This window comes from Natrix helvetica, assembly GCF_964273705.1.
Source record: "Natrix helvetica genome assembly, chromosome: 3".
NCBI lineage: Eukaryota > Metazoa > Chordata > Lepidosauria > Squamata > Natricidae > Natrix > Natrix helvetica.
Window position 1 is genome coordinate 66,397,612 of NC_138549.1, and position 14,368 is coordinate 66,411,979.

The window sequence follows — 14,368 nt, forward strand, 5'->3', positions numbered from 1 at the left end:
TTTCACAGCTTTTTCACGAGTCCATCACATATATTTTTCACATTTCCTGCACTTACTTACCTTTATATATTTTTGTTAATTTCTCTGGTATAATGTACCAATGATACATTTTATGTAAAATATTCTCTTAAAATATAACACAATGTAAATTCTATTTATCCACATTCTTTGCTGTGTATCCTACATACTATAGCCAAAATTAGGAGCCCATTTTATTATAACTAACTTGTTCTTCTTCAGTTTCAAAACTAAATAAAAGTTTATACATTTTTGCAAATACACGTTTATCATTTGTACAATACTCCCTTTCAAATTTCCTTGTAGGGTTTCAATTCAATTACATGAATATATTAAATCATTCTTTTAGTTATATGTATTGGAACCATTGAAAACACTATCCCTCTGCAGTCCATTGTTCTCTTGACTTAAATTTAAATTCTCCATCTTTCTGTATTAGTAAATGTGTCTCATTTTTCTCTCTCCTGTTTCTCTTTTGTAAAATCCTTCCAGTGGTAAGACCAGTAAAGGCATTTTCACACACAGCCTGGATTTGTATTTGTTCCATATTTTAGTATGGCATTTCTTGCATAATGATTTTTAAAAAACCACCTTAAATTTTACTTTATTGTGGCATAAACATCCATGCCAATTAAACCTCAAGTTACACCCTTTCAATTCTAGCATTCTTCTATTTCTCAGCAATACCCTAACTTTCATCCAAACTAAACAGTTGGCTGCAAAATACAGTTTAAAGTCAGGGAAGCCCAGTCCTACTCTATCTTTTGCGTCTTTCAGTATTTCATATTTAAACATTGTTTTCACTTATCACACAAATCAAAATTTTACCATTGTTTAAATGATTCCTCAATTTAAAAACCAATATTGTTTGAAATTTAAAAAACATCATTCTGGGCAATAAATTTATTTTCATGACAAAAAATTTACCAAGCAATAATTGCATTTTCCCCAATATTAATAAATCTTAATTATGTAAATTCATACCTTTACATAATTATTCTGAAATAACATATAGAGTTTATTAGATATATCAGGGTTCAAATATTTAACTATTGTTTCAACCTGAAAACCAACATAATCCCATTCAATTATGTTTGATCTTATATACTCACATTTTTGTTAATAGTTTATTTTTCTCATCAATTTTAAATGCAGCATTGTAGAAGCTGTGATAAGTCCCAGTATAGAATATCCTGGGTCTGCTAGAAGAGAATAGCACGTTGAACTTAATATGAAAATCCTTTTGTAAATCAGAGCCAGAGCAAATAACCCTATCAGACATTAAAAAGAGAGAAAATAAGAGAGAAGGAAATGAATATTATCAATATTTGCAACCGAAAGGCAAAATCTATTACTTATGTTTCTTAAGTTCTTCATTCTTTAAATTCTCTCTTCCCTGCTTTTCATTTCAAATGAAAGGAATAGTTTTCTCCCCTCAGAATCATTGTTGGAAACTTTTTCTAACCCTGCTTCCAAAATGGGAAACACTTTGGAAGTGCAGGATGGGCTGAATGGACTGTCTCTATTATAGATAAAGGTTCAGCATGATAAATCTTACTGTTTCTTATAAGACTGGCTAACATAATCAATTGTCTAAGTTGACTCATCTAAGTACTTTTAAAAGTGCATAGTTATGTACAATAAGTTTACTATGGGTACTGTATGTTATGCCTTTTCAATCATTTGACTTTATAGAATTAAATTTCTTCCCCAGTAACTGTTGATGGAATGGGAAGAACATTTCTTTATCCCTCTTGCTTATTATTGGAATAAATATATAACCCAATTACATGAATAAACAGTTGCTCATATGATATTTATTCAATATATTGTTTTTTCACATAACATACTGCACATTTAAATATTTATACATACATACATACATACATACATACATACATACATACATACATACATATATATATATATATATATATATATACATTTAAACATTTTCTAGGTAAAATTGAACTTTACCTTTATGATTTTTGAGTGGTCAAAATTCTCTCTCTTCCCTTTTTATTAAGTCTTTATAAAAGATACTTAGTGACAACTGAGAGGAAACGTGGGAATTGCTGCAATGGTTATGCACAATTTACAGAGGTGTGATCTAATTGTTAGATTTAGACAGCTTCTAAATGAGTGTGCCCAGACACATAATGTTTAGGTGTGAATACAAAAGTAGTCCCTTGTGTAAATCATGCTGCAATGTATCACTTCTGACATTTGAAGTCAGGAGATACGCTGTGGTTATACATGCTAATAACTATAACTATTACTAAGGTAAATAAACATGTCTATAAACAGAATAGATTAGTAGAGGAGAATATTTGTCACTCAGGGTTGAAATGCGGGGTCCTTGGTGCTCTCTAAGCTTGGTTTTCTTGCAAGAGCACCAAGAAACCTCTCATAGAATGGACTGATGTAATTGAAACAAGTCATTCTGCCATCACTGCTATTGTCCTATAAAGTTCTTGGTTCCATTTAACCTGTACAGTGAGAAGCAGAAAATGAGCAGCATTAGTTGTTTTCTGATCTTGCTTTCTGTCCAAAATGTTGTGTCATATATTACAGCTGCTTTTGCCCCTGAACTGCGCTGACATTAAAAGGAAGAAGCCACCCAGTAATACTAATTAATATTGCAGATGTTTTGCCATTAAAGTTCATTAGCTTTATATTGTGTTAATCATATTATTTATCCTTAATTAGAACTTTAATCTTTAATTTCTTAAAGCAATGTATTATATTTCATGATTTATAATGAATTATGGGCTGAAAATCTGTTATTACTTTGGCTTTAGAGACATTTTTACAGAGCTTTATTTTCTTCTGTTTTCTTTATTATTTCTAAAATGTTTAATAAAATAACTAAATAATAAAAATGGGAGAAAAAAATGAGCTTATAAATTTGACATAATATAAAGCTTTCCATTAGTGGTTCACAAATGTATGTCTATCTTTTACCATAGTTTCATTCTTTAGGGTTTACAAAACCAATAAATAAATAAAACTTATGTGGTCTTTAAATATAAAGAGTATAAATGACATTCAACTCTGAGGCTCTTTCAGTTGCTAGGCTAATTATACTGTGCCAATGTGGAAAAATCTTTCACCAAGACAGTAATGTGTGTAGGAAATTTTTCTCCTCCTCCCAATTCTGTATAGCTGAAGTTATCCCAAACTTGCCATGTTGTCATCTGGTTGTTCTTTTAAACCCAGAAATGTTATAAATTGAGAGAAAATCATAATCCTGGAAGTTTTCTACCAGAGCTCTCTTCAGCAGAAGTTATAATTATCTACCATGATTAACAAAGTTAATCTATCACAACAAAATTCATTGCAAATAAAAATTAAAAATAGAAAACCACATTCAAACCTCAGTTGAAACTGACCAGGTGTCTAAGTGTTTGATTCAGATGTTTCCTACCATTATTACAAAAACTTTAATTGTACTTGGAAATAAATAAAATTCCACTAGACCTTCCCCAAAGTTCCTTCATCTTTGAAATTTTACTTTTCTCTATTATAATATTGCTAGCACTAATAGCTGTGTGTGTGTTTCATTCATGCATTATTAAATATAAACAGGAGGAAGGAATAGCCCCGTACTTTGTTATTACAGATAGTCCTCACTTAATGAACCTATTTGTGATTAGTAACTGCAGTGCTAAGCAAAATAGTACTAAGTGGGAGGCCATGTGATCACAACTGTGCTTTCGAGCTAGAAAGAGACAAAATTTGTAATGTGTAGAAGAACAAACTGTTGTCAGACATAGGAGAGATTGCCTATAGCAGTGATGGCAAACCTTTTAGACACTGAGTGCCCAAACTGCACACATGTGCATGCCCAAACTAAAAGGTCCATGCGCGCGATGCACGCTTTCGCAGCAGACACCCGAAGACCATCTGGCTGGTGGGAGGCAGGGCAGCCCAACATTGGCAGTGGGCAAGAGGTAAGATCTTTTTCTTTTGTGAGCTTCTGTTTCATCATTTGCAGGGAAACAAAAGCTCACGAAAGAAATACCACGGAGATCTGACCTGAGGTATCAGTGCACATGCTAACAGAGAGGGCTCAGGCGCAGCAGCGGGCTTGCCCTCAAAGATCGCTCCAAGTGCCCATTTACATGCAGATGACCCCATTTGCATGCAAATGTGCTCCGTGGGACAATGGGGTCTCATTCCTTTCCCCACATGGCAAACTCTAGCCGGCTGGACACAGCTGTGTGGGCCCTGGCTCTGCAGTGCTTCCTCACTCAGTTGAAAGCTTCGTTCCTGCACTCAAACAGTAAGGCCTGCGCATGCAAATGAGCAGCGCACCCAGGCCATAGATGGCATTGGTTCCTGAACCTGGCCTTAGATCTGACCTGCGGGCCACCCTGGAGCCAATGAGGGACTTCCCAGCTGCCTTAGCCCCTCCCCCTACATGTACGCATAGGAAGCAGTGAGCATGCATGGGCTGGCGTCCTGGGTGAAGGGGAGGAGCTCAAAACAAGATCAGCCTGTGGGAGAAGACTGTCCCCAGGGATGCCACACTTGCTCGTTGCCTCCTTTCTGCGTGCGTAAGGGGTAGGGGCACCACTGGCTCCAGGGCGGCCCCGTCAATCTAAGGCTGACTGCATCCTGGCCCAGATGGCTGCCACCAGGTTGTAGCAGAGTGCCTGGGCCGGGCAGAGGCGGCGTGGGCTAATCCTTCACTGTGTCCAGGGTGGCTCCATGGGTCAGATCTAACACTGAATAGTGTCCAGATCTGGCCCACGTGCCTTGAGTTTGACACCCCTGGATTAGAGAGTACTTATACAAATAGAGCTATGTGGATGAGTGCTTGACCGCTGCTTGCACAGAACCATCTCTTCTCCCCCTCCTCAACACTGCCGGAGGTCTGCAAAGCTGGAAAGGTTGCTGCAGTCCTGAGTTCCTGTCATGATTGCATTGCTTTTGATAATGTGGAAGAGCAAACTTTTCCTGTGCACCGCTTGGAGAGTCCAAGCAATGGGTTAATTCAGTCTGGTTGCCCTTGGACTGAGGAACTTTTTTTTCCTTTGACCACACCTCCTCGTGTGGCCACTCCCCAGAATTTTTCCTCAGTCAAGCCCGTTCGGATGCAATTTCTTGAGTTCCAGCTGAATTAATCCTATTTTTTTGGCTTGGATTCTCCATTATTTTATTCCTTTCCTAAATTCTCCCCTTTACTGTAGTGTTCTTTGCTCTTTTGTTGCTGTGTCTTCTCCCAGCGGATTCTCCACTCTAGAAGGCCAGGAGGTAAGTTGGAAGGTGGGGGGGGGTGCTCCTCAGCTGCGCCGCGTTGGGACGGCTTCGGAGGCCCGCCGCTTGCCTTTACATCGGCGCAGCAAGAGCGGCGAGGTCCCTTGTGCATTTAGGCCCCTCGTTTATTGTTTTTGTCACATTTTTTTCGTCTCCCCGGCCTGCTAGAGGGGAAGAGCCGCGGGGAAGAGTGTGCGACCGTCATTTCGAAATGCGGTCATCGCTCTCGCCTCCCTTCACCCCCACGATGTTGCAGCAGCCATTTTGGGTGCGAAAATTTCGTGCTCTTTTTTGGCAATGGCCATTCCGCTCAGCCACGCTACTACAGGAGACCGCTGGGGGTTGGGGGGCTGGCAAGGGTCTCCAGGCCGGCCCACCAACCTCCCCTCCCTTTTTTTCAGGCGGCGCTGGTTCCCGGGCTGTATAAGAGCCATCGCACCGGCTCAGGGAGGGAGCCTCGTAACAAGCAGGCCAACCCTACTATTTTTATATAGTCATGTTCCTCCCTGTCTCTCCTGAGGGCCCTTGCACCTGGGTGCAGGCCCCAATCCACCTCTGGGGCCTAGGACTGGCGTCCTTTTTGCATAAGGCCCTTCTTCTATGTCAGCCAGATCGCAATTTTTTTCTGTGTTTAACATTGTGCAAGTACTAATCCTCTTGGTCTTTGTTCTTTCTCCAGCACTGACCAGTCTACGCCTCCAGCTCTTCAGCCCTGCCATAGCCTTGCACCATCTTGCGTGGTCATTGACTATGGAGCTACCCAGTCCCCCAGATTCCCAAGATATTAGGCCAGGTCTTTCCCAGGCCCCTAGCAAGGGATCCTCCTCTCCAGGGAGTGGGGGAGTGGGCAAAGGTGGAGGGGTGGATCTGGGAAACATCATTCCGAGACCCCGTCCACGGCAGAGACCAAGGATGCTGAAAGGCGTCAACGGGCCCTTGACAAGCAATTCGAAAAGGCCCGGCGCCAGGCAGGCAGGGAACCATCCCACTATGACCTTCCCCTATCTCGGGAGGACCCCCTAGTGGTGATGTCCGAGGAGGTGGAGTCTCAAGATTTGTCCCCTAACAGGTCTCTAGTGGAGCCGGTTTCCCCAGCCCCATCTTGGTCTTGCGAACAGGCCCCTCCCCCAGGGGACCCGTGCAAGGATGACATGCCCGAGGATGCTTACCCTCCCCTAGAGGAGGCTCTGGATCCAGATTCCGACTAGGAGCCCGAACTATTGGCTCGCATGCAGGTGGTAGTGGCCTGTGCCATTGCCAAGGGCATCGCTGAGGGCATGAAAACACACGCTCCACCTTCAACGGCCCCCAAGGTTCCCAAGCCCGACCAGGCCGCCCCTCCTCCGGCCAAGCGGGTCCGCCACCCTTCCCTGGAATCCTCTGTGGTCAGTGAGGCCTCAGCCCTTGAGGATCCTGACCAAGAGGGTCAAGAGCTATCTGAGGATGAGGACCTTCCTCCGGAGGCACCTGCCTTTGCGGGACTCTTTAAGCCCAGCCTTTTTAAGTCAGTCCTCCACAAAGTCAAGGCTGCCACTAAGGTGGGGATCAAACCCAAACCCGCTCAAACTGCGTCGGAGTCGACTCCAGTCAATCCTAACGCAGTCATGTTCGACGTGCCCACTCCTCAACAGGAGCTGGTACTGGTCCCTGGGTTGTTCCTTGATCTTATTCAACGTCAGTGGGCCCAGCCAGCCACGCAGTCCTCTCCCAGTGCAGTGGACAAGAAACTCTACACTATGGAGCCTGCCTTGGAGGACCTACTGGTCCTACCAACTGTTGATCCTCCCATAGCTGCCCTGACCTCAAACTCTTCCCTACCAGCAGACCTCCTGGAAGGCCTCAAGGCGGAGGATAAAAAGGCAGAGAAGGTGTGCCACAAAACCCATCTTGTGGCCGCCTGGGCCATTAAGGCTTCTTTGTCTGCATCATTCTTCAACAGGGCCTCTGTCATTTGGCTGCGTGAGCTGCTGGCCAAGCTTCCGGCGGGGGACACACGCCTCCGCCAAGATGTCTCTAAGATCATCGCAGCTTCCCAATACGCCACTGATGCATCTCTCAATGCCACCAAATTTGCCTCTAGGGCCCTGGCGTCCAACGTTACTTCCCGTCGTTTGGTCTGGCTCCGGCATTGGCAGGCGGATCAGAAAAACAAATGGAAGTTGGCTTCCGCCCCCTTAAATTATTTGGTGAAGTGCTGGACCCTTTCCTCATCGAGGCCAAAGACAAGAGGAAGGTCCTGCCCTCGTTGACCAAAAAGCAGGACAGCAAGGCCGGCCCCTACCCTAGGAGGCAGTCCTTTCGGGCCTCCGAACCTTCCACTTCCTCATTTTTCTCTTCCCCCAATAGATCCTTCAGACAGCAGGGGGACAGACCCCAGGACAGGCCCGCCTTTCGAGACAGGGGCAGACAGCAGTTCGGCTTCCGCAAGTACAATCGCGGTGGGGCCTCCAACAGGCCGTTCCATAAGTCCAAGTGACTGCCCGAACACAGCGCCCATAGGGGGTCGGCTACAACTATTTGCCTCCCATTGGGCTCAGACCACCGAGGACGCCTGGGTCCTCCAGATTGTCAGGGAGGGCCTCTCCCTGGAATTCCTGTCCCTTCCACCCCAGAACTTCATCCGGTGTCCCACTCCATCCTGTCCTCTGAAAAGGGAACGCATGAGCCAGGAGGTCGATCACCTCCTGGAGATAATAATAATAATAATTTATTAAATTTCTAGACCGCCCCCTCTCCCCGGAGATCAGTGCTGTAGAGCCGGTGCCCCCCAGCCAGGAGGGGAGGAGGTTCTACTCCATCCTCTTCCTGGGGCTCAACAGTTCAGGGGGATGGAGGGCCATCTTGGACCTCAAGAACCTCAACAGGCACATCACCTACCGGAGGTTCAAGATGCAGTCCCTCCAGACCATCCTGGCGGGGATCCACCAAGGAGACCTCCTCATCTCTATAGATCTAAAGGAGGCCTATCTTCGCATCCCCATCCGTCCCCAGCACAGGAAGTTCCTGCGCTTCTTCTGTGCCAGCCGCCACTTCCAATACAGGGCCCTGCCATTCGGCCTATCGTCGGCGCCCAGGACATTCACCAAGGTCCTGGCGGTGGTGGCGGCCCAGCTCAGGCGCAGGCCCGTAAGGCTGCAGTGCTACCTGGACGACATTCTCATCCAGTTGTCGTCCAGACAGCAGGCCTTACGGGACCACCGGGTCACCAAGAGGTCCCTCAGGAGTCACGGTTTTTCCCTGAACTTAGGGAAGAGCCATCTCGTTCCCACCACCAGGCTGGTTCACCTGGGGGCGGTGATAGATACCACCTTGTGCAGGGTATTCCTCTCCCAAGACAGGTTGGAGGGCCTAAAGTCCATGACCCACAAGGTGATGCACATGAGGCAAGCTCCAGTGGTCCTTCTGTCGCAGCTGCTGGGGAAGATGATCTCCTGCATCTCCATCGTTCCCTGGGCCCGTCTACATTCCAGGGCACTGCAGTGGCTGCTGTTACCCCATCAGAGATCCTCCAGGAGCAACTCGCCCATGCTGGTTCGCGTTCCCCCAAAGGTGAAGAGATATCTCCATTGGTGGGTGTCTCCGGCGCTTCTCATGGGCCACCTCTTCAAGGAGCCCGAGCAGTTGGTCATCACCACAGACGCCAGCCTCGCCGGCTGGGCGGCTCAAATTGACCACCTCGTGGTACAAGGCAAGTGGTCTCCAGCAGAGGCAAGCTACAGCATAAATCTTCTGGAGTTGCGAGCTGCGCGCCTGGCCCTGCGCCACTTTCACCAGTCCGTCCACTGACGCCATGTGCTCCTGATGACAGACAATGTGGCCACCAAGGCGCACATCAACCGCCAGGGCGGCACCAGGTCCAAGACGCTGATGAGAGAGGCAGAGACCCTGGGCCGCTGGGCGGAGAGTCACCTGGCGTCCCTCCGCTCCGACCACATCTCCGGAGTGGACAACACCCAGGCGGAGTGGTTGAGCAGGACAACCATAGATCCCGTGGAGTGGAAACTGGATCCTGCACTATCCCATTAGTTGTCCCGCAGATTCAGCACGCCGACAGTCGACCTCTTTGCGTCCAGGGACAACGCGCAACTTCAGCGGTTCTTCTCCCGATTCAACACCCTGGGTCAGAGGGGACAGATGCCCTGCGCTGCAGATGGCCCCAGAAGCTTCTGTACGCCTTTCCTCCTCTGCCCTTCCTTCCGCAGGTTATCACCAAGATCATCGCGGAGGGCGCAGAGGTATTTCTCGTGGCCCCCCATTGGCCCTGCAGATCGTGGTTCACCGACCTCGTCTACCTGTCGGTGTCTCCTCCGTGGTGAATTCCTCCAGGCCAGGTCTCCCTCAGCCAGGGGGCCATTGTCCATCCGGAGCCTCAGTGGCTTCAACTGGCCGTCTGTTGCTTGAGGGGGACCAGCTAAGGGGCGAAGGTTTGTCGGAGGAGGTGGTGCGCACCATCCAAGCAGTTAGACGTCCTTCTACAACAAGGGCCGTCCTGGGCCACCTTCGCAAAATGGTGTGAGGAGTTGCAGATTGACCCGGCAACTGCTTCAGTTTCCTGGGTCTTGGATTTCCTGCAGGGTGGACTCGACAATGGCCTGGCTCCCAACACGCTCCGTCGCCAGGTGGCGGCCCTTTCCACCGTTTGGTCTGGCGATCCTCTCTTGCCCCTCAGCAAGATCCCCAGGGTGCGCCTTTTCCTCAAGGGTGCCTCAAACCTCCGGCCTCCCACAGTCCATCGCTACCCTACCTGGCAGCTATCTGTGGTCTTGCAGGCACTCACCTCTCCACCTTTTGAGCCCCTGTGCACAGCGTCCCTACGCCACCTGATTCTCAAGACAGCCTGTCTTATCGCCATTACGTCCGCCTGTCGGATCTCAGAGCCGGCGGCCCTGTCCGTTCGACTGGACCTATGCGTGGTATATCCTGACAGGTTGGTCTTGAGACTGGACCCGACATTCACCCCGAAGGTAAACAGATGGACAATAACTTGGGTATGTCCCATTGCTTGGACTCTCCAAGCGGTGCACAGGAAAAAGACCATTGGCTTACCTGAAGGGTCCTTTTTTGTGCACCGCGGGAGAGTCCAACCCGCCCTGGATGTTCTGTCCGGGATTCGGGTTCTTCATGTCAACAGGATTGTCTTCTTGGCGCTTCGCTCCATCCTCACGTTCCTGACTTTATCGAAATTCTGGGGAGTGGCCACACGAGGAGGTGTGGTCAAAGGAAAAAAAGTTCCTCAGTCCAAGGGCAACCAGACTGAATTAACCCATTGCTTGGACTCTCCCGCGGTGCACAGAAAAGGACCCTTCAGGTAAGCCAATGGTCTATATCTCTTGCAATCCCTTCCTCTCCAATCCCTATAGAAGTGGGGGGAAAGGGGAAAAATACAGGTCACCTATAGTCATAGGACAATATGTACTGATGGTAATGGTGATCACATGACTGACGTAAATGGTTGTAAATCAGTAGTAAAGTTATTTTTTCAGAAACATCAGAACTTTGAATAGTTGCTAACTAAGTGGTAAGTAAGAAAGGACTGCCTGTACTTTGGATTATAGTGTCTCATTGCTATGAGATAGAGTATGGAAGTGTAAAACAATTGAAACTGAATAGTGTCCAAACCTCTGCACAAATGTCAAGTAAAGCATAGAACAACATTTAAAATTTAATTATATCTCTTTAGCAGTTCCAGACACTTCTAAATTTGAAATCAGTGTTTTGCACACTGGTGACAGGGTTCCCCTACCACAAACTTTTAGTAGTCACAACTTATCCAGCTTAATAAATTATTCTTTATTGTGTAACTGTTTTGTTGGTAATATCACAAAAAGTTCACATGTGTATGTGTGCATAATTAATGCAGCTCTTTTATCAATTATTTTTCAGTGGGTACTTACAAACTTGAAATTATATTGAAAGATTATCTAATGTTAATACAATGTTTTACCATTGTTCTTGACTTCTTATTGAATCCCTAGAGATGCATGAAAGACATTGATTTTTGTTTCAGGTTGCAGGTCTTCCAGTGAAAACAAGGAAAGTTCTTTACGCAGGCCTCTTCGTGCTACCACTTTGGATAGCAACGTGAGTAAGAATGGACATGTTGAATTTCGTCAGCCCCTGTCTTCCTCCAGGTGAGTTTGATTACTTTTGTCATTTTACCATTGCAGGGGTTATAGAAATAATGTGTAAGCATAATTATGTGCTGTTTTTGAAGAACTTAAATTTATCGATATAATTACTGTTTCGCCTTTAAAAGATTTCATGAAATAGAGCTCTTGCTTATTCTATTGCTTGCAATTTGGAAGACTTTTTACCAAGTTATCAAAATACTAGCTGTGTTCTAAAAACACCACTATTCTAAGAGTGAGGGAAGGGCGTTAATGGATCTTGGGAGAGGAAAAATATACTAAGTGAAGAAATTATCCTACTTGAATCTTTGATGCTATTTTATCCTGGAGAAGAGTACAATTCATGAAATTAGATTTCTCCTATATTATATTATCTGTCTTTCTTTAGCAAAGACTAGAGTGCTTTCCCTTCACCTCTGGTTTGGTGGGAGCAAGTACCATATATCACATTCCCGCTATGTTCTTATCTGGAAAGAGAGGGAGCATTCTTGTTTTAGCTCATTATTTGCAAAAAGAGATGTGCTTAGTATATCTACAATAATATCATGACTATTAAGAAAGTTCCTATGCTGTTTCATGCTGTGGGCATAGAAAGGGGACTTTTTGGTTTGGCTTTTTATAGCCAAGGTGCATTGGATATTTGGCAGTGAAAATGCCAATCCAAGTTTTGTGTTTGTCAATTCTTGGAATTGAAGAAGGAATAGGAATTATCTTGCTTAGAACTATGGCTTCAAAATGAAAAGGCTTGGATGATAGGACATTCTCAATGACAGGAGGAAAAAGATTTTATAATTGCTTAACTCTTTCTCTCAATTTCAAAGTTGTTTTTGTTTTATGACAAGCATTGGCTTATTAGAGTTCTTGTTTTTATTTTAATGTTTAATGTGCTTCTGTTAGAGATTCTCGGTGCTCACCATCTTATAAAACCTCTTGCCAATTGGAGGCCAGAAGTCTGAAGTATAAAGAAGCAGGGAATAAAGCTGAAAGAAGTGGCATGATCTATGACAAAGGAGAACCAGATTTGCATGGCAGAGATTTGAAAAGCTCATTTTCTACAGATGAAACTATTGTTCGCTATTTGAATGACCATCCAGCAATTAATGCTTTGCAAAGTTCAGATGTGGTGAATCATACAAAATTAGAAGAAAAAAGTGAAGAATCCAGAGGAGATGAGTATACAAAAACATCTCCAAGTTCAATAATCCAAAATGAACTAAAAGAATTACAATTGGTACAATCTTCAGCTTCTTCTGCCAGTACCTCAAGTGCCCATAGATTAGATATTTTAAAGCAGCATCAGCATGCTGGTAAACTGGAAAAACTAAAAGAACGAATTAGAAAGCAATGGGAGTGTTCAGATGAACTGACTGTCAAAGGACATAATCCTGAACATTCTGATCATCCTATAACTATTACAGCTCCTGAAAATACAGTGACTCCTAAAATCAGAAAAGTGGCAACAGCACCCATGGCTCCTTCCTATAAAGGTACACAATTTGTAAATAAAATGTATATGTGGGAGAAAAAATCTAGGGGTTGTGTAATAAAGGCTAAGATTTCAATTGTTCCTTTCTTGGGATCAATTACAAACCCAGTTAATATTGAATGTGTTTAGATAGAAACTTCTCAGCTACCGGTACTTCCATGTAGTAGAAATTTGAAATTAAATAGAATGTCATGACTATTTTAACCTGCTAAAATTAATTGTGCTGTTCTTTTAGGTTTCAATCCATCAGAAGCCAAGATTCGTACTCCTGATGGAAAGGTATGGTGTGAAGAGGAATTTCTGAACCTCACTAGAGAGTTATGTCAAGATTTAGAATTCCAGTTGGCAGGTAAATAGCCAAAGTAATTTTGTGAATATTTACATTAAAAGCAGTGATATTATATATTTAACCTACTTAACCCATAAGCCTGTAACTAATACTTCGAAGCCCTGTAAATTTAAAGAAAAAAATAAAATTGGTAACTTAATTCATACCTTGAATTCTGATTTGAGAGTTAATAATAGTTGCTATAACATCCTCCTGTAGTTTTGATGGGAGTTTGCTTGATGTACTAATGGTTCTTCAATATATTTTTCAGAAGAGGATTTGACTGCAATAAAGACACCTACTGAAGGAAAAGAAAAAAAAGGACACAAACCAGTGCGTAAAACTCAGAAGATTGCACAACTCTCAAGCCCTTATTCTAAATCAGGTGCATTTTATTGTATTTTTTTTGTTTAACTATTGTGAGCAACCAAGAGTCAGCTGGCATACAAGTTTTATAATTTCATTCATTAATTTATTCATGACAATCATCAGTGTTGGCTTATACTTTTCAAGAGAAGGGAAAAAATAAAGTTACACAAAGAAATGAGTTCTCCTTTCATCAAGACAAATACAAAAATTTCAGTTAATTATCCCTAAACCTTTCAAAAAAGATGTGTAAACAATTTCAATCAAAAATCCCATATCTCATCTTTTATCTGTTACTTGCTAATAAAGCCTCGTCATTCAGTCTGAATCAGCAAAAGTCCATTAAAATCTACCAGAAAGAACAATACAGGTAGTCCTCACATTGTTGCTATGTATTTTTCCAGAGTTAAAATACTTTTTTCCCCCATTCTGTATTAGAGGCCTCCTCTCCTTTAAATAATTTTTGGTTCTTTCCAGTTGTCTCTAGTAGGCCGTTTTTATTTTTCTTGTGCTTAGATTCATAAGCTTCATGTATTCTAATAGGATTTTTTTTAAATCACAGGAAGGATTTTTAGTTTCAAAGTCTTATTTCCTGTCAATCTGGCCCATTTAGTCCATTTGTAATTTTTCAGAATCAACTTGCTCATCACCCTTTTTCTGTTTATTTCTGAACAGTAAATTTTGCTTTAAGTTCTTAAACATATATGAAACTTCTTTCACTGACAATTGAACGAAAATTATCCATTCTAACCAAACTTGCCCTTCTTAAGGTTCGCATAT

At 43.8% G+C, this 14,368-nt stretch overlaps 1 protein-coding gene across 13 annotated transcripts in view; it reads left to right on the top strand.

Annotated features, from left to right (window-relative positions):
- CEP350 (centrosomal protein 350) overlaps positions 1 to 14,368 on the top strand; it is a 93,782-nt gene that overhangs the window by 18,095 nt on the left and 61,319 nt on the right. For all 13 annotated transcript variants that reach the window (XM_081947367.1, XM_081947374.1, XM_081947368.1 and 10 more), the window contains 4 exons: positions 11,288 to 11,411; positions 12,306 to 12,895; positions 13,130 to 13,243; positions 13,494 to 13,607. In XM_081947367.1, the coding sequence (XP_081803493.1) occupies positions 11,288 to 11,411; positions 12,306 to 12,895; positions 13,130 to 13,243; positions 13,494 to 13,607 (942 nt within the window). The remainder of the gene's footprint in view (positions 1 to 11,287; positions 11,412 to 12,305; positions 12,896 to 13,129; positions 13,244 to 13,493; positions 13,608 to 14,368) is intronic.